The sequence below is a fragment of the Biomphalaria glabrata genome, chromosome 4 (assembly GCF_947242115.1).
Source record: "Biomphalaria glabrata chromosome 4, xgBioGlab47.1, whole genome shotgun sequence".
Classification (NCBI taxonomy): domain Eukaryota; kingdom Metazoa; phylum Mollusca; class Gastropoda; family Planorbidae; genus Biomphalaria; species Biomphalaria glabrata.
In genome coordinates, this window is record NC_074714.1 from 54,627,740 (window position 1) to 54,647,836 (window position 20,097).

Genomic DNA, 20,097 nt, shown 5'->3' on the forward strand with positions numbered 1-20,097 from the left:
AATCTTTATTATCTAGGAGGAAAAGCATTTACTATGTGAGAAAAGTATATATTTTCAGTAGCATGAAAAAAGAGCTCTTAACATTATATTCTAAAAAAAATGTATTACACTTGCTTATAGCTATAAAAATATTTGACAAGATCTTTTGTACAAAATAATTTAAAGATAAAACTTGAGATTCTGTAAGTCACTAAGCGTAAACTATTACACGATTCCATTAAAGAGATTGTAATGTAGGCTCATATACTTGAATAGGACTGGTGCACTGCAGGATGTCTGCTGCTAATAGTGTCTGGTCAGCAGATGTGAAGGATTTTAAAAATTAAAAAAAAAATAGTTTTTTTTTATGACAATATACGTTTTTCTTCTTCGCTCTCATTTTACATGTTGGAGGGTTAAGATCAGTAATCCTATATCTGATATGAACCGTGCAGTGGTTTCCAGATCAGCAGTTCTCCATATAGTTTTTGTTCTATTGGAGGGTTTGGGGCTTGTTACCTGCAGAGCATAGCGTGAATGTGGAATGGTGCGAATGCGTGTTGAAAGGGTTAGAGAGAGAGAGAGAAGAATCCAAGATGGAATAATGTAAACTAAACTATTATTGATATATTATTAATGGTTTGTCAACATTAAAGTGTTCATCATATATATATATATGAGTCTGTTTTTACATAATTAAGAGTCTTATCAGCTCGTAACAGGGCCAGAGTCTTGTTCGGGCCTCTTGATATAGTGTGCAGCTTTGAAGGACATAATCAGCATTCTCTGGTGATGCTCCACGAGGGCAGGTTTCGCTCGTCCCGACTTTAAGCTACCAGAACATATGTCTCATTCTGTTGTGTCCCGTTCTGAGCGAAAACAGTATAAGTTGTTCTCAGGCCATTGGCGTAGCCAGGATTTTTTTCGGGGGGGGGGATTTTTTTTTTTCTCCCCCACTCCGCCAAATATATATATATGTATATATTTGTGTGTGTGTGTGTGATTATATATAATTAATAATCATTACATTCTGTTCCTTCATTCTTTCGGAAGATGTTTATAGTGTCCTAGAATATGTTCTTACTGGAGTTAGTGGAAAATTGTAGACTCCACGCCGACGCCAGTAAGGGGTCTGGGATTTTTATCTCAAAACCATCTGGAGGGGTTTTTAAACTTTAAAAAAAAAAGCCATCTGGAGTAGGGGAGTTTAAACTCAAAACCTCCCTTAGCTACGTTCAAAGGGTTTTAGTGTGTAATTTATTTTTTTTTATATTGAAGAGGTATTTTTTAGCATCAAACTCCGCTGAAGGGAGGTTTAAACTTAAAACTCATTTGGTTACGCTCAAAGATTTTTGAGTGTGTCATTTGCTTTTTTTTTGTATTGAAGAGGGGGTTTTATCGTAAATTTCGGAGGAGGTTTTAAAACCAAAATCTTCCTTAGCTATGCTCTTGGAATTTGGGGATTGTCGTTTGCATTTTTTGTTTTATAGATGAGGGAGATTTAACTGCAAACCCTCTGGTAGGGGTTTCAAACTCAAAATCCCTTTGGCTGCGCTGGGACAAGTGATGGTTTAATATTAAAATCTCACCTAAAATAAACAAAATCAAAGCAAAAAATTTGTCAATACCCCCCCCCCTGGCTACGCCCATGTCTCAGGTAGATCTCAATTCCATATTATCATATAGAAAATTTTGAGTAGAAAAAAAACATTTTTTTTTTTTGCTGACAAAGAAATCTCTTGAAATATAAAGAATAGACTCTTGCTTTGTTTATCATTGCTTTGACGCAGTTTTTCATTTATGACACTTCTTATGTTAGTCTCTAAGAACCAGTCATCCAATAATTGTGTGCTAGTAATTTTGTTATTATAATGTTATTTACTAGCCTACTAGCCTGATTTTGCATTTAAAAAAATTAAAACTGAATACATCTATTAAGGGATTTTTTTCCCGCAGAATGCCCAAAAAAAGCTAAAATGAAAGCATTTTATAACAAAAGATGATCATTATGCCCGCGTGTCATAGATTTAGTAGGCACGATTAGAGATATAATAATACTGAAAGGGTTCTATTAGTTATATAGGTTATTGTTTTTTTTTACATTAAATATAAATATTACGCAACATACAGAACCAACTAAGAGATCAAGTCCCCCCCCCGGGCCCCCAAATGATGTCGAATTCCTTGTTATGCCACTGCACCCTACCTTACAAATGACCTATGTTCTTGTACCAATGCTGTACTGCAATGATCCTTGCAACCAGGACATTCATATATCTATCTAAAGATTGCTTCTACACTATCGGACATCACATTCATATATCTATCTAGAGATTGCTTCTACACTATCATACATCACATTCATATATCTATCTAGAGATTGCTTCTACACTATCAGACATCACATTCGTATATCTATCTAGAGATTGCTTCTACACTATCAGACATCACATTCATATATCTATCTAGAGATTGCTTCTACACTATCAGACATTCATATATCTATCTAGAGATTGCTTCTACACTATCGGACATCACATTCATATATCTATCTAGAGATTGCTTCTACACTATCGGACATCACATTCATATATCTATCTAGAGATTGCTTCTACACTATCAGACATCACATTCATATATCTATCTAGAGATTGCTTCTACACTATCGGACATCACATTCATATATCTATCTAGAGATTGCTTCTACACTATCAGACATTCATATATCTATCTAGAGATTGCTTCTACACTATCAGACATCACATTCATATATCTATCTAGAGATTGCTTCTACACTATCGGACATCACATTCATATATCTATCTAGAGATTGCTTCTACACTATCAGACATCACATTCATATATCTATCTAGAGATTGCTTCTACACTATCAGACATTCATATATCTATCTAGAGATTGCTTCTACACTATCGGACATCACATTCATATATCTATCTAGAGATTGCTTCTAGACTATCAGACATCACATTCATATATCTATCTAGAGATTGCTTCTAGACTATCAGACATCACATTCATATATCTATCTAGAGATTGCTTCTACACTATCGGACATCACATTCATATATCTATCTAGAGATTGCTTCTACACTATCAGACATTCATATATCTATCTAGAGATTGCTTCTACACTATCAGACATCACATTCATATATCTATCTAGAGATTGCTTCTACACTATCAGACATCACATTCATATATCTATCTAGAGATTGCTTCTAGACTATCGGACATCACATTCATATATCTATCTAGAGATTGCTTCTACACTATCAGACATCACATTCATATATCTATCTAGAGATTGCTTCTACACTATCAGACATCACATTCATATATCTATCTAGAGATTGCTTCTACACTATCGGACATCACATTCATATATCTATCTAGAGATTGCTTCTACACTATCAGACATCACATTCATATATCTATCTAGAGATTGCTTCTACACTATCAGACATTCATATATCTATCTAGAGATTGCTTCTACACTATCGGACATCACATTCATATATCTATCTAGAGATTGCTTCTAGACTATCAGACATCACATTCATATATCTATCTAGAGATTGCTTCTACACTATCAGACATCACATTCATATATCTATCTAGAGATTGCTTCTACACTATCGGACATCACATTCATATATCTATCTAGAGATTGCTTCTACACTATCAGACATTCATATATCTATCTAGAGATTGCTTCTACACTATCAGACATCACATTCATATATCTATCTAGAGATTGCTTCTACACTATCAGACATCACATTCATATATCTATCTAGAGATTGCTTCTAGACTATCGGACATCACATTCATATATCTATCTAGAGATTGCTTCTAGACTATCAGACATCACATTCATATATCTATCTAGAGATTGCTTCTACACTATCGGACATCACATTCATATATCTATCTAGAGATTGCTTCTACACTATCAGACATTCATATATCTATCTAGAGATTGCTTCTACACTATCAGACATCACATTCATATATCTATCTTGAGATTGCTTCTACACTATCAGACATCACATTCATATATCTATCTAGAGATTGCTTCTAGACTATCGGACATCACATTCATATATCTATCTAGAGATTGCTTCTACACTATCAGACATCACATTCATATATCTATCTAGAGATTGCTTCTACACTATCAGACATCACATTCATATATCTATCTAGAGATTGCTTCTACACTATCGGACATCACATTCATATATCTATCTAGAGATTGCTTCTACACTATCAGACATTCATATATCTATCTAGAGATTGCTTCTACACTATCAGACATCACATTCATATATCTATCTAGAGATTGCTTCTAGACTATCGGACATCACATTCATATATCTATCTAGAGATTGCTTCTACACTATCAGACATCACATTCATATATCTATCTAGAGATTGCTTCTACACTATCAGACATCACATTCATATATCTATCTAGAGATTGCTTCTACACTATCGGACATCACATTTATATATCTATCTAGAGATTGCTTCTACACTATCAGATATTCATATATCTATCTAGAGATTGCTTCTACACTATCAGACATCACATTCATATATCTATCTAGAGATTGCTTCTACACTATCAGACATCACATTCATATATCTATCTAGAGATTGCTTCTACACTATCAGACATCACATTCATATATCTATCTAGAGATTGCTTCTACACTATCAGACATCACATTCATATATCTATCTAGAGATTGCTTCTACACTATCAGACATCACATTCATATATCTATCTAGAGATTGCTTCTACACTATCAGACATCACATTCATATATCTATCTAGAGATTGCTTCTACACTATCAGACATTCATATATCTATCTAGAGATTGCTTCTACACTATCAGACATCACATTCATATATCTATCTAGAGATTGCTTCTACACTATCAGACATTCATATATCTATCTAGAGATTGCTTCTACACTATCAGACATTCATATATCTATCTAGAGATTGCTTCTACACTATCAGACATTCATATATCTATCTAGAGATTGCTTCTACACTATCAGACATCACATTCATATATCTATCTAGAGATTGCTTCTACACTATCAGACATTCATATATCTATCTAGAGATTGCTTCTACACTATCAGACATTCATATATCTATCTAGAGATTGCTTCTACACTATCAGACATTCATATATCTATCTAGAGATTGCTTCTACACTATCAGACATTCATATATCTATCTAGAGATTGCTTCTACACTATCAGACATTCATATATCTATCTAGAGATTGCTTCTACACTATCAGACATTCATATATCTATCTAGAGATTGCTTCTACACTATCAGACATTCATATATCTATCTAGAGATTGCTTCTACACTATCAGACATTCATATATCTATCTAGAGATTGCTTCTACACTATCAGACATTCATATATCTATCTAGAGATTGCTTCTACACTATCAGACATTCATATATCTATCTAGAGATTGCTTCTACACTATCAGACATTCATATATCTATCTAGAGATTGCTTCTACACTATCAGACATTCATATATCTATCTAGAGATTGCTTCTACACTATCAGACATTCATATATCTATCTAGAGATTGCTTCTACACTATCAGACATTCATATATCTATCTAGAGATTGCTTCTACACTATCAGACATTCATATATCTATCTAGAGATTGCTTCTACACTATCAGACATTCATATATCTATCTAGAGATTGCTTCTACACTATCAGACATTCATATATCTATCTAGAGATTGCTTCTACACTATCAGACATTCATATATCTATCTAGAGATTGCTTCTACACTATCAGACATTCATATATCTATCTAGAGATTGCTTCTACACTATCAGACATTCATATATCTATCTAGAGATTGCTTCTACACTATCAGACATTCATATATCTATCTAGAGATTGCTTCTACACTATCAGACATTCATATATCTATCTAGAGATTGCTTCTACACTATCAGACATTCATATATCTATCTAGAGATTGCTTCTACACTATCAGACATTCATATATCTATCTAGAGATTGCTTCTACACTATCAGACAGTCTAGTTACTTGATATATTCACGATGTGTACGCTCTCAAGACCCAGCTCATACTTTTATGCTTTGTAACAGCGACACTATATTATTCAAAATGTTTCGCAATTTTGAATAAATCGTATTTTTGTTTGTTTTAATTTTGGTGACCTACTTACGTTATATTTCTCTTTGTCTTTGAGATTTAGGGAATGAAGCTTTAGAACAAACTCGGGCAGGTTTCTTGGAATTTGAAAGGTGAAGGACGATGCGATGTATCTAGACTCGTTCTGATTTCCTTCAAAAAAGATGTTGATGACCTTGTCTCTAGCCTTGTTGTCCTTGAAAAAATGTTTCACGCATTCTGTGAAGAGATCCCCCTCTGGACCTAAGACTCTATTTCTGTACACTGTCTTGTTCAGATTGGCCTCGATCAGTTTCTGGGCTCCCACTGAGTTGACAAAGATGATATGATCAGAGCTGGAGATGTGTTTAATGAACCAAGAGTAAGGCGAGTCAAAATTATGGATGTCTTCTGCTCTCGCTGGGTAAACCACATTACAGTAACAATGGAGCTGAAAAGGGGAGGTAATCGCTTTAAAAACCTTTGATTTGAATAATTTACACATATTACTTTTTTAAATATTTTAATAGTTTAAGTCCATAATTTAAATATATAATTGTTCACAATTATTTTCCTAATTTGCATTTGCATGAACAAATTATTCATAAGACTTACTTCTAGATAGTTTATTAAACTCTCGATTATGTAAATGTGATGACTATGATCGTCTGCTGATAGGAAGTAGAGTTTCTTTGGCTTCAAAGTTGGCAGCTGGTGTCCCATAGTTGTTAATACTTCTAAAAATAATACAACATCGATTAAACAGAAAAATTATATATATATATATATATATATATATATATATATATATATATATATATATATATATATATATATATATATATATATATGGCCCACAGTTAACAGGAATGTCATGCGGCCAGTACAACGCCCAAAATCCTATAACCCTAAATGTCCATGCTAAATGTCCATGCTAAATGTCCATGCTAAATGTCCATGCTAAATGTATATTGTCCCTATTGATACCTTACAAGGGAGTATACTAACATTATCTACTATTTAAAGTTAGTCCCTTTGTTTAGATGTTGTGAAACATTGATGGTTACATTGGGTATTTAGTATTTACCTGTCACCTGCAGCAGAGGCACCGGGGACGGAGAGTCAACTTTAACTCTACTACATAACCTGATGAAAACTGAAATAAAAAAAGCTTACATATAAATGCATAGATTAATCAACTTTAAAAAAAAATCATTAAGACGTGTGTGGTAAAAAGCGCGTGGGATCTCGAGTTTAAATCCTGATGGTGACTGAAGATTAGGATTTTTAGGACGCCCCTGATTTTTTTTGAGAACTTCAACATCCTACAACAAATGTGACAACATATTAGGACACCTCAGGGTCCTTATATGAGCAATCTACATTCATCTTTATCTTATCTTATATAATACAGAAAATAACTTTTTCAATATTAAGAGATATATTTGGAGGTGCAAAATTATTTCCCCTTAGGCATGTATTGATGCTGTATTGAAAGTCTAGTGCTATAAGAAACTATTTTTTTTACCAGAATTTGTTAATGTTTAGTATTCTTGACGTAAAAAGCGGAAGTGGTTCCTTGTTAAAGTAAAAGTACGTGGGTTAAATTTAAGTTATTCAGTCTACCTTATAACCCCTGACCCCCACTCACCAAATAAATACATTTTTACAAAAATGATATTAAGTCACTCTGTCTGTCTGTCTGTCTGGTAAAAAGCTTTTACACGTTATTAATCCCACGCCCATCCTCGGATCAAGTAGAAACTTTAAACAATTACTTATTGTAACTTAACAAAACCAGAATCAATTAAGAAATTAACCAATTAGTCAATTAATTATTGGTAATTAATTACTTTTTTTTGTTATAATGAATAAGGAAAATAACTTTTTCATTATTGAGATAAATATTTGGAAGTGCAAAATTATTTCCCTTGAATAAGCTTTTTTTTTTTTTTTAAAGAATTTCCATTATCTTGCTTGTGTTTTTTTTTTTTTAATTTAATTAAATGTAAAGAAGGTCATTTTGAGATAAGGTCACTATTAAGAAAGGTCATCTTACATTTCTTTAAAATTCCAGCCGATTTCGGATTGCATAACAGACAGACGACAAGGACAATCATTCCCACCAGCAGGAAAGAGAAGACAATCAGAAGTATGTTAATTGGTTCTTCGCGAAAACCTATCACATTATCTGCCCTTGCGTCGTCGGAAGACGTTCCGGTTTCGGCCCTTGCGTTAAAGATATCTTCACGGGAATGTGCCATGGATGAGAGGAACTCGGAAGACACAGTGTCCTCAAGATTTCTTGTAAACCTGGTCTTCACTGTTGATGCTTCTTTGTCTGTATCAATCGTAATAAAATCAAGTGTAAATTAAATAGAGCTTTGCAAATAAATCTAGTTTAAATTAAATAGAGCTTTGCAAATCAATCTAGTGTAAATAAAACAGCTTTATAAAATTAATTAAGTTTAAATAAAACACAGCTTTATAAATAAATCTAGTGTAAAGAAAAACAGCAGCTTTATAAATAAATCTAGTGTAAAGAAAAACAGAAGCTTTAAATAACTCTAGTGTAAAAAAAAAAACACAGCTTTATAAATTAAAACACAGCAGTATAAACGTAGGATAAATAAAACACATTAGTATAACTCATCAAATCAACTAAACATAAGCTTAATAATAGCTTTACACTACATCCAATATTTGATGATGACAATGATAATCAATGGTATTATAAAAGCCCCACTACTTTAAAGCAGATATTGTCTTGTATGACTACTGCCTGTACTTCTGTGTGTTCTGTAACATAGTGTACCGAACTAGCGTAGTGGACCATAATAGCTTGGCACATAATGTGAATTTCATCAAATTTTTTTTAAAAAGGGAGACAACTCAAATAATTTAGCAATTAGATAATCTTCGTGTCTTATTAATATTTAGAAATGGATCTTTAAATTCGAAATTTAAATAGAAGTACGTTTCAGTGGACATTTTCAATTTATTTAAAAATTGTTTGTAGCTAACAAACATTTGTGTATAGATCTAATTACTTATGTCGTTACTCGATGCGTTTTATAAACTACCATTATGCTACAAAACAGTCCTGGATCTAATCGCGTTATATTTAATATAATATAGATCTTCTATAATAGATGGATATATAGATACGGATAGACTCGTACTATCATGTAGTGATTTAGTAAGGGAAGATAAACAACAACAAAATAAAACAACAAATGTTGGTATAGGAGACACACTTTGACTACAGCGCGGACTGTGACTTTTACTGTAACTGTGCTCACCTGCGACACTGTTCTCAAACAATTTAGTGTAGAAATATGCACAATTTGTTTGACAACATACACATTTCTCTTCATCATTCCGATATGGGTCCACGGGGTAGACCTAAACACATAATAAAATTCACAATAGTTTACTATAACATTAGGCCTACATCACACTATAACATTATATCACAATATTAGAATATGCATCCTCAGTCTGGGACCCCTCAACTCAGGAAAACTTAAAGAAACTAGAATGCAAAATAGAGCTGTGAGATTTATAACGAACGAATATTCTAGTTTGATTAGAGTAAAACCTTTAGTAAAATCACTTAACTTAGAGACAGATTAATAAAAAGTAAAGTAGCTATAATATTATAATTATAGCTTTTATATAGCGCTACTTTCATGCTTATAGCATGCTCAGAGCGCTTTTGGTCCAATCTCATTTGTGGACCGGTGGGGGGGAGGGGGTATCTAGGAGTTGGTATTCCGTGCTGCCTTTAGGCGCTCAGTCGGGTGCCCGAGTCGGGTGTCGAGCCTCGAGCCCCCTTCTAGGTAGCCAAGCCAAGCCAAGCTCAAGCGCACTTGGCCTCTTGACCACGCTTAATATATAAAACACTAACTCATAATTTGCAAATATAAAAAACAAAACCTAATGAAATACCCAGAAAAACACAAAGATAGAGGCACATTTCTTATTCCATACGCTAGAACATATTCGTATAAGTGCTCCTTCTTCCCTAGTGCCATTAGAGAATGTAATGAGTTGCATGAATGAGCCAGGAAAAGCAACGACTTTGCAGAGTTTAAGTCATTGATTAACATGCATGAATAGATTGACACAGGAAATGCGTAGGACGTAATTATCTTTTTTTTTTGAAGTAACGTCTGTAATAAGACATATTAAGTCCACTACTTCAATAAACTAGTGAAGCTTCGATTTCAGTATGTTATCTAGTACAACGCTACATAAGATAGGATAGTCCAACACCAAATGCGTTGACCACGTGACATCCTCGTCAACCATAGAAACAGATCATTTCTATTTCTAACCTAGATGACCGTAAAAAGAACAAACATTTATTACATAAGAGTTTAAGGAGTTTTATATAGAAATATCTGCAATATAAATCATTTCACTGATGAAAATGTTAAAAATAAAACAATAAAGAAAAAGATGAACATTTACTTTGATATGATAAGAGCCAGCTGGGATGTCTCTAAACACCACCACACCGTGTGTCTCAGAGAAAGACATAACCTGTTGAGGCAACGAGAAATCACAAGAAAAAAACAAACTGAAATGACATTAAAAATATGGAAGTGATTTACATAAGGAACAAAATAAAAAGTCTAACAAGGCAAACGGGAATAAAGCAAGGAAGATTATGTGGAATAAAGCAAGGAAGATTATGTGGAATAAAGCAAGAAGATTATGTGGAATAAAGCAAGAAGATTATGTAGAATAAAGCAAGGAAGATTATGTGGAATAAAGCAAGAAGATTATGTGGAATAAAGCAAGAAGATTATGTAGAATAAAGCAAGGAAGATTATGTGGAATAAAGCAAGGAAGATTATGTGGAATAAAGCAAGGAAGATTATGTGGAATAAAGCAAGGAAGATTATGTGGAATAAAGCAAGAAGATTATGTGGAATAAAGCAAGAAAGATTGTGTAGAGTAAAGCAAGAAAGATTGTGTAGAATAAAGCAAGGAAGATTGTGTAGAATAAAGCCAGGAAGATTGTATAGAATAAAGCAAGAAAGATTGTGTAGAATAAAGCAATTAAAATTGTGCAGAATAAAGCAAGGAAGATTGTGTGGAAGAAAGCAATTAAAATTGTGCAGAATAAAGCAAGAAAGATTGTGTAGAATAAAGCAAGGAAAATTGTGTAGAATAAAGCAAGAAAGATTGTGTAGAATAAAGCAAGGAAGATTGTGTGGAAGAAAGCAATTAAAATTGTGTAGAATAAAGCAAGAAAGATTGTGTAGAATAAAGCAAGAAGATTGTGTAGAATAAAGCAAGAAAGATTGTGTAGAATAAAGCAAGGAAGATTGTGTAGAATAAAGCAAGAAAGATTGTGTAGAATAAAGCAATTAAAATTGTGCAGAATAAAGCAAGGAAGATTGTGTGGAAGAAAGCAATTAAAATTGTGTAGAATAAAGCAAGAAAGATTGTGTGGAAGAAAGCAATTAAAATTGTGCAGAATAAAGCAAGGAAGATTGTGTAGAGTAAGAAAGATTCTATGGAATAAAACTTTCAAGATTGTGCAGAATAAAGTAAGAAAGATTCTATGGAATAAAGCTTTCAAGATTGTGCAGAATAAAGCAAGTAAGATTCTATGGAATAAAGCTTTTAAGATTGTGCAGAATAGAGCAAGGAAATCTGTATTGGAGAAAGTGAAGAAGACAAAAGAGAAGTTGGTTAGATGAAAACAAAAATGAGGACTTACACCCTATTTCGTAAACTGGTTTTGAACAGCAGTCAATAGAGATGAACGCGGGAAATTTTAGAAGTAGAAATATGACGACTCATTCCACCCCACCCCCTTTTTTTTAAAAATAGAGTTACATGTATTGAGGATGTGACTTAAAGTGTTTGTTTTTAACGCAGATATTTATGAACTAATACGAAAACCAGATTTAAATCTTCGGGACTATATGTTAACCAAGTTCCTTTCCAGCTGTTGATGTATTCATACGCCTTCACGCGGAAGCCAAGGCAACCGAAGTGGTCAACTTATTTTAGTCTATTTCTCTTCTATAAAAAGTCTCTATCCCTTTTTAGAACGACCACAAGAAATAAACACTTTTAATAAAAGTTACAAAACAATAACAAAACAACAACAGATTTTCATGACGTTGTTTGTTGTCGTTGTTTTCGTGTCTGTCATTCTGTCTGTTTTAGAAACGGTCACGTTGACTTAAGACTTACATTTCCTATATATGATATATTTCGGAATACAACTCCAGGGTTCTTACTGTTGATTAGCTCAATCTTAAACTCTGTAAAGTTAAACTCTGGAGGTGAAAGTTGAAACAGCACTTCGATGCTTCCGTTTCCATAAGTTTCGACCCGAGTCTTAGGTTCCCATCCGCCTGGGTATCTGTTGTAGGCTACAAGAACAAGTTGAGAGAAAATTATTTCCTGTTTGCAGTGTATCTCTACAGTCTATGTGTGTATGTCTGAATACATATTTTCATAAAATGGAAGCCAATCCCTAAATAGCAAGCTTTTTTGGCGTTTCTGGTGTAGAGAATACGGAAGTGTTGATAAACTATACATTTTTTAAACGATCTAATAATATGTGTTTACTTTTTAGCACTATAGCATCAGGTACGAAATCAAATTTGGTAACAACGAGCAGGTTAAAATGAATAACATTTGGAATGAAAATTGGCCAGTGATAAATGTTTAATTTTTGTTTTTTTTTGTAATATTGAATGAAAATAGTTAAGATTTTCAGGATAATCTACCATCCCAATGGCAGTACAGTGCATGGAGGACCCTGGCCATTTTGATCCTGATTCTGATCTATCCTAGGCTTTACGTCTCCATGCCCGGACTGTTGTAGATCTGCCTCTACGTCATCAAGCCACCGTACTCGTCGTCTGCCCTTTGGGGCGCTTGCCTTTTGGTTTTTGCAGGTGGACAATCTTTGCTCCTCTGTTCTCTGACATTCTTTTTGGATAAACTTAATAAACGAAATGGAGCTACAAACGGATGCATCAAAGTTGTAGCGATTTCCCGCCATAGATGAACATCTCTAATGTAGGTCATGGTTTGGTCTCTCGTCTGCTAGATTAGGTTGTGACGTAACATAGAGACAGCTTAAAACTATGACGTAATAATCTTTAATTCTGAGGGAACTCCCGACACATGTAAAAAAACAAAAACATTTCCTTTACAAATCTTAGATCAACTCTTGTCTGTTTTTCTGTCTGTCTATCTAGCACAAATCTTGTACGCGTTATTTCTCCCGCACCCATTCTCGGGTCAAGCTGAAACTTTGCATAATTATTTATTGGCGTAGACAGTACACGAATCAATAACAAAAAATATTAACCAATTACTCAATTAATTACTGGCAGTTAATTGTTTATTGGATATCAAATAAAGGAACTAACTACTACATTATTAAGAGATATAGTTGTAAGAGCGGAGTTCTTCCCCTTGTAAAAAAAAATTATCTGCTTTATATATTTTGGATGTACTCTTCAAAAGAAGTGGACGGCAAGGGAAAATGGTCGTGGTTCCAACTCGGGACAGTCTGAAGCACATCCTACTTGACCAGATACCCGTCCTAATAATAAATGTAGCCTTATGATTTCATAATAAAGATAGTAGGGTGCAATTCAGACCGTATGTTGTCTTTTCTCTAATTTTTCATTATTTCACTGAATTTTATTATTGGTCTCGCTAATTTGTTCAAAGCTTCTATCAACTCACTCTGCCTATCAACTCACTCTGCCTATCAACTCACTCTGCCTATCAACTCACTCTGCCTATCAACTCACTCTGCCTATCAACTCACTCTGCCTATCAACTCACTCTGCCTATCAACTCACTCTGCCTATCAACTCACTCTGCCTATCAACTCACTCTGCCTATCAACTCACTCTGCCTATCAACTCACTCTGCCTATCAACTCACTCTGCCTGCACCAAACTTTGAACACGTTATTTCTTTCACACCCATTTCTAGGATCAAGTTGAAACCATAGACATAAATAAATATAGACTGGCCGATTAAAGAGTTTTATGAAACGAAAATGTGTGACTTGTGCAATTTTGTGTACTTTATTATACAGCATTTATGAGCAGTATAAAAGTGAAGTGCTTTTAAAACTTTTTTTTCAATATACACAATGATACACACCTAGATATATATTGTAAATAAGGAGGCAGTGTAGTTTTGTTTAATCTCTAATAATGAAGATCATGCAACTTTTCATAATTCGGAAATCCGAATACAATAGATATACATGTTTTCAAGTTACATGAAGTTACTTCCTTCGGCCAGTGTATATTTACTTATGTCTATGGTTGAAACTTTACACATGTATAAAATATATTCAAACATGAATTAATTTAAAAAACAATTAGTCAATTTATTATTGGTAATTAATTTAGTTCGCTTTGATTAAGGGAAATAAATCTTATGGTGTTGATAGACATGGCTATAGGCTAAATATGCAGTTCGTTGTTCCCCTAACTGAAGCATTGTTGTTTTTTTAAAGTATTTTTTCTAATAGTTTGCTTGGTTTACGATAAAAACATAAATGTCATTATAAAACATACAAGAATTTTGTTTCCATGTAAAATTGTGTTCTGCTTACCAAAACTTGCAAAGGATTTTAACGTCGCCCTAACGAAAGTTTCTGGGTTGTTTTTCAGTTCACTTCTAGGTGGCGGGATACTGTAGATAGTGAAGTTGATCTCAGCAGACGACTGTAAAACGGTAATGTGATAGGCGAAAGTCATCTGCACATTTCAGAAAGTTAAAAGAATATAAGATCGAAACAGTTTTCCAGAAGATCTATCGTGTAGTACGTACACATTTCTTTGAAATAGCTATCATCTTTATTCTGGGGGAATGGAGGAGTGGACAGTGTAGAGGCGTGGCTTACAGTTTGTCTGCTATGGTCAGAGTTTTTATCACGCATGCCAATTTTTTTTTATGCTGATCTTAAAGGAGGACGGCGTAGCAGAGGTGCTCCCCCCTTATAATGACAGGCTCAGGGGTCAACAGCCGCGCTGGACTGCCGTCCAGTCGTTTCGATGTACCCTGTCTGCTGCCATCCCCCGTCTTCCTGCGGGAGGTTAGGACTAGGAAGTAGATTATTTTCAGCTCTGAAGGAACATCCGAAACATGGAAATCTTTTTACAAACATTTTAGAAGAGAATACCTGGCAGCAAAGGACATCCACAAGAGACACCTGGTGAACTCTTACAAAGGCCGTAGAACATAAGACCTAAAGGCCGTAGAACATAAGACCTAAAGGCCGTAGAACATAAGACCTAAAGGCCGTAGAACATAAGACCTAAAGGCCGTAGAACATAAGACCTAAAGGCCGTAGAACATAAGACCAAAAGGCCGTAGAACATAAGACCTAAAGGCCGTAGACCAAAAGGCCGTAGAACATAAGCCCAAAAGGCCGTAGAACATAAGACCAAAAGGCCGTAGAACATAAGACCTAAAGGCCGTAGAACATAAGACCAAAAGGCCGCAGAACATAAGACCAAAAGGCCGCAGAACATAAGATCAAAAGGCCGTAGGACATAAGACCAAAAGGCCGCAGAACATAAGACCTAAAGGCCGTAGAACATAAGACCTAAAGGCCGTAGAACATAAGACCAAAAGGCCGTAGAACATAAGACCAAAAGGCCGTAGAACATAAGACCAAAAGGCCGTAGAACATAAGACCAAAAGGCCGCAGAACATAAGACCTAAAGGCCGAAGAACATAAGACCAAAAGGCCGTAGAACATAAGCCCAAAAAGCCGTAGAACATAAGACCTAAAGGCCGCAGAACATAAGACCTAAAGGCCGTAGAACATAAGACCTAAAGGTCGTAGAACATAAGACCTAAAGGCCGTAGAACATAAGACCAAAAGGCCGCAGAACATAAGACCTAAAGGCCGCAGAACATAAGACCAAAAGGCCGTAGAAAATAAGACCAAAAAGCCGCAGAACATAAGACCAAAAGGCCGCAGAACATAAGACCAAAAGGCCGTAGAACATAAGACCAAAAGGCCGTAGAACATAAGACCAAAAGGCCGCAGAACATAAGACCTAAAGGCCGTAGAACATAAGCCCAAAACGCCGCAGAACATAAGACCAAAAGGCCGTAGAACATAAGACCAAAAGGCAGCAGAACATAAGACCTAAAGGCCGTAGAACATAAGACCAAAAGGCCGCAGAACATAAGACCTAAAGGCCGCAGAACATAAGACCAAAAGGCCGTAGAACATAAGCCCAAAAAGCCGTAGAACATAAGACCTAAAGGCCGCAGAACATAAGACCTAAAGGCCGTAGAACATAAGACCTAAAGGTCGTAGAACATAAGACCTAAAGGCCGTAGAACATAAGACCAAAAGGCCGCAGAACATAAGACCTAAAGGCCGCAGAACATAAGACCAAAAGGCCGTAGAACATAAGACCAAAAAGCCGCACAACATAAGACCAAAAGGCCGCAGAACACAAGACCAAAAGGCCGTAGAACATAAGACCAAAAGGCCGTAGAACATAAGACCAAAAGGCCGCAGAACATAAGACCAAAAGGCCGCAGAACATAAGACCAAAAGGCCGCAGAACATAAGACCAAAAAGCCGCAGAACATAAGACCTAAAGGCCGTAGAACATAAGACCTAAAGGCCGTAGAACATAAGACCTAAAGGCCGTAGAACATAAGACCTAAAGGCCGTAGAACATATACCAAAGGGCCGTAGAACATAAGACCTAAAGGCCGTAGAACATAAGACCTAAAGGCCGTAGAACATAAGACCAAAAGGCCGTAGAACATAAGACCAAAAGGCCGTAGAACATAAGACCTAAAGGCCGCAGAACATAAGACCAAAAGGCCGTAGAACATAAGACCTAAAGGCCGTAGAACATAAGACCAAAAGGCCGTAGAACATAAGACCTAAAGGCCGTAGAACATAAGACCTAAAGGCCGTAGAACATAAGACCTAAAGGCCGTAGAACATAAGACCTAAAGGCCGTAGAACATATACCAAAGGGCCGTAGAACATAAGACCTAAAGGCCGTAGAACATAAGACCTAAAGGCCGTAGAACATAAGACCAAAAGGCCGTAGAACATAAGACCTAAAGGCCGTAGAACATAAGACCTAAATGCCGCAGAACATAAGACCAAAAGGCCGTAGAACATAAGACCTAAAGGCCGTAGAACATAAGACCAAAAGGCCGTAGAACATAAGACCTAAAGGCCGTAGAACATATACCAAAGGGCCGTAGAACATAAGACCTAAAGGCCGTAGAACATAAGACCTAAAGGCCGTAGAACATAAGACCTAAAGGCCGTAGAACATAAGACCTAAAGGCCGTAGAACATAAGCTCAAAAGGCCGTAGAACATAAGCCCAAAAGGCCGTAAAACCTAAGACCAAAAGGCCGTAGAACATAAGACCTAAAGGCCGTAGAACATAAGACCAAAAAGCCGCAGAACATAAGACCTAAAGGCCGTAGAACATAAGACCAAAAGGCCGTAGAACATAAGCCCAAAACGCCGCAGAACATAAGACCAAAAGGCCGTAGAACATAAGACCAAAAGGCCGCAGAACATAAGACCTAAAGGCCGTAGAACATAAGACCAAAAGGCCGCAGAACATAAGACCTAAAGGCCGCAGAACATAAGACCAAAAGGCCGTAGAACATAAGCCCAAAAAGCCGTAGAACATAAGACCTAAAGGCCGCAGAACATAAGACCTAAAGGCCGTAGAACATAAGACCTAAAGGTCGTAGAACATAAGACCTAAAGGCCGTAGAACATAAGACCAAAAGGCCGCAGAACATAAGACCTAAAGGCCGCAGAACATAAGACCAAAAGGCCGTAGAACATAAGACCAAAAAGCCGCAGAACATAAGACCAAAAGGCCGCAGAACACAAGACCAAAAGGCCGTAGAACATAAGACCAAAAGGCCGTAGAACATAAGACCAAAAGGCCGCAGAACATAAGACCAAAAGGCCGCAGAACATAAGACCAAAAGGCCGCAGAACATAAGACCAAAAAGCCGCAGAACATAAGACCTAAAGGCCTTAGAACATAAGACCAAAAAGCCGTAGAATATAAGACCAAAAGGCCGTAGAACATAAGACCAAAAGGCCGTAGAACATAAGACCTAAAGGCCGTAGAACATAAGACCTAAAGGCCGTAGAACATAAGACCTAAAGGCCGTAGAACATAAGCCCAAAAGGCCGTAGAATATAAGACCAAAAGGCCGTAGAACATAAGACCAAAAGGCCGTAGAACATAAGACCTAAAGGCCGTATAACATAAGACCTAAAGGCCGTAGAACATATACCAAAGGGCCGTAGAACATAAGACCTAAAGGCCGTAGAACATAAGACCTAAAGGCCGTAGAACATAAGACCAAAAGGCCGTAGAACATAAGACCTAAAGGCCGTAGAACATAAGACCAAAAGGCCGTAGAACATATACCAAAGGGCCGTAGAACATAAGACCTAAAGGCCGTAGAACATAAGACCTAAAGGCCGTAGAACATAAGATCAAAAGGCCGTAGAACATATACCAAAGGGCCGTAGAACATAAGACCTAAAGGCCGTAGAACATAAGACCTAAAGGCCGTAGAACATAAGACCAAAAGGCCGTAGAACATAAGACCAAAAGGCCGTAGAACATAAGACCAAAAAGCCGCAGAACATAAGACCTAAAGGCCGTAGAATATAAGACCTAAAGGCCGTAGAACATAAGACCTAAAGGCCGTAGAACATAAGACCTAAAGGCCGTAGAACATATACCAAAGGGCCGTAGAACATAAGACCTAAAGGCCGTAGAACATAAGACCTAAAGGCCGTAGAACATAAGACCAAAAGGCCGTAGAACATAAGACCAAAAGGCCGTAGAACATAAGACCTAAAGGCCGCAGAACATAAAACCAAAAGGCCGTAGAACATAAGACCTAAAGGCCGTAGAACATAAGACCAAAAGGCCGTAGAACATAAGACCTAAAGGCCGTAGAACATAAGACCTAAAGGCCGTAGAACATAAGACCTAAAGGCCGTAGAACATAAGACCTAAAGGCCGTAGAACATATACCAAAGGGCCGTAGAACATAAGACCTAAAGGCCGTAGAACATAAGACCTAAAGGCCGTAGAACATAAGACCAAAAGGCCGTAGAACATAAGACCTAAAGGCCGTAGAACATAAGACCTAAATGCCGCAGAACATAAGACCAAAAGGCCGTAGAACATAAGACCTAAAGGCCGTAGAACATAAGACCAAAAGGCCGTAGAACATAAGACCTAAAGGCCGTAGAACATATACCAAAGGGCCGTAGAACATAAGACCTAAAGGCCGTAGAACATAAGACCTAAAGGCCGTAGAACATAAGACCTAAAGGCCGTAGAACATATACCAAAGGACCGTAGAACATAAGACCTAAAGGCCGTAGAACATAAGACCTAAAGGCCGTAGAACATAAGATCAAAAGGCCGTAGAACATAAAACATAAAGGCCGTAGAACATAAGACCTAAAGGCCGTAGAACATAAGACCAAAAGGCCGCAGAACATAAGACCTAAAGGCCGTAGAACATAAGACCTAAAGGCAGTAGAACATAAGACCTAAAGGCCGTAGAACATAAGACCTAAAGGCCGCAGAACATAAGACCTAAAGGCCGCAGAACATAAGACCTAAAGGCCGTAGAACATAAGACCTAAAGGCCGTAGAACATAAGACCTAAAGGCCGTAGAACATAAGACCTAAAAGCCGCAGAACATATACCAAAGGGCCGTAGAACATATATTTAAGACCAAAAGACAGAACAGAGACGCTTTTTTAAAATATTCGTTTTCAAGAAAGTTGGCATAAATTCCTCTAGTTCATCCATTGTAATTTGACCTAATTC

The 20,097-nt window shown here is 36.2% G+C and overlaps 1 protein-coding gene across 1 annotated transcript in view; it reads right to left on the reverse strand.

Moving 5' to 3' along the window:
* Positions 1-20,097, reverse strand: part of LOC106062650 (uncharacterized) — a 40,829-nt gene that overhangs the window by 5,619 nt on the left and 15,113 nt on the right. The window contains exons 6-13 of the mRNA XM_056028197.1: positions 14,826-14,970; positions 12,422-12,603; positions 10,679-10,750; positions 9,505-9,607; positions 8,262-8,543; positions 7,290-7,358; positions 6,818-6,939; positions 6,258-6,653 (exon numbers count right to left, since the gene is read on the reverse strand). Coding sequence (XP_055884172.1) covers positions 6,258-6,653; positions 6,818-6,939; positions 7,290-7,358; positions 8,262-8,543; positions 9,505-9,607; positions 10,679-10,750; positions 12,422-12,603; positions 14,826-14,970 — 1,371 coding nt within the window. The remainder of the gene's footprint in view (positions 1-6,257; positions 6,654-6,817; positions 6,940-7,289; positions 7,359-8,261; positions 8,544-9,504; positions 9,608-10,678; positions 10,751-12,421; positions 12,604-14,825; positions 14,971-20,097) is intronic.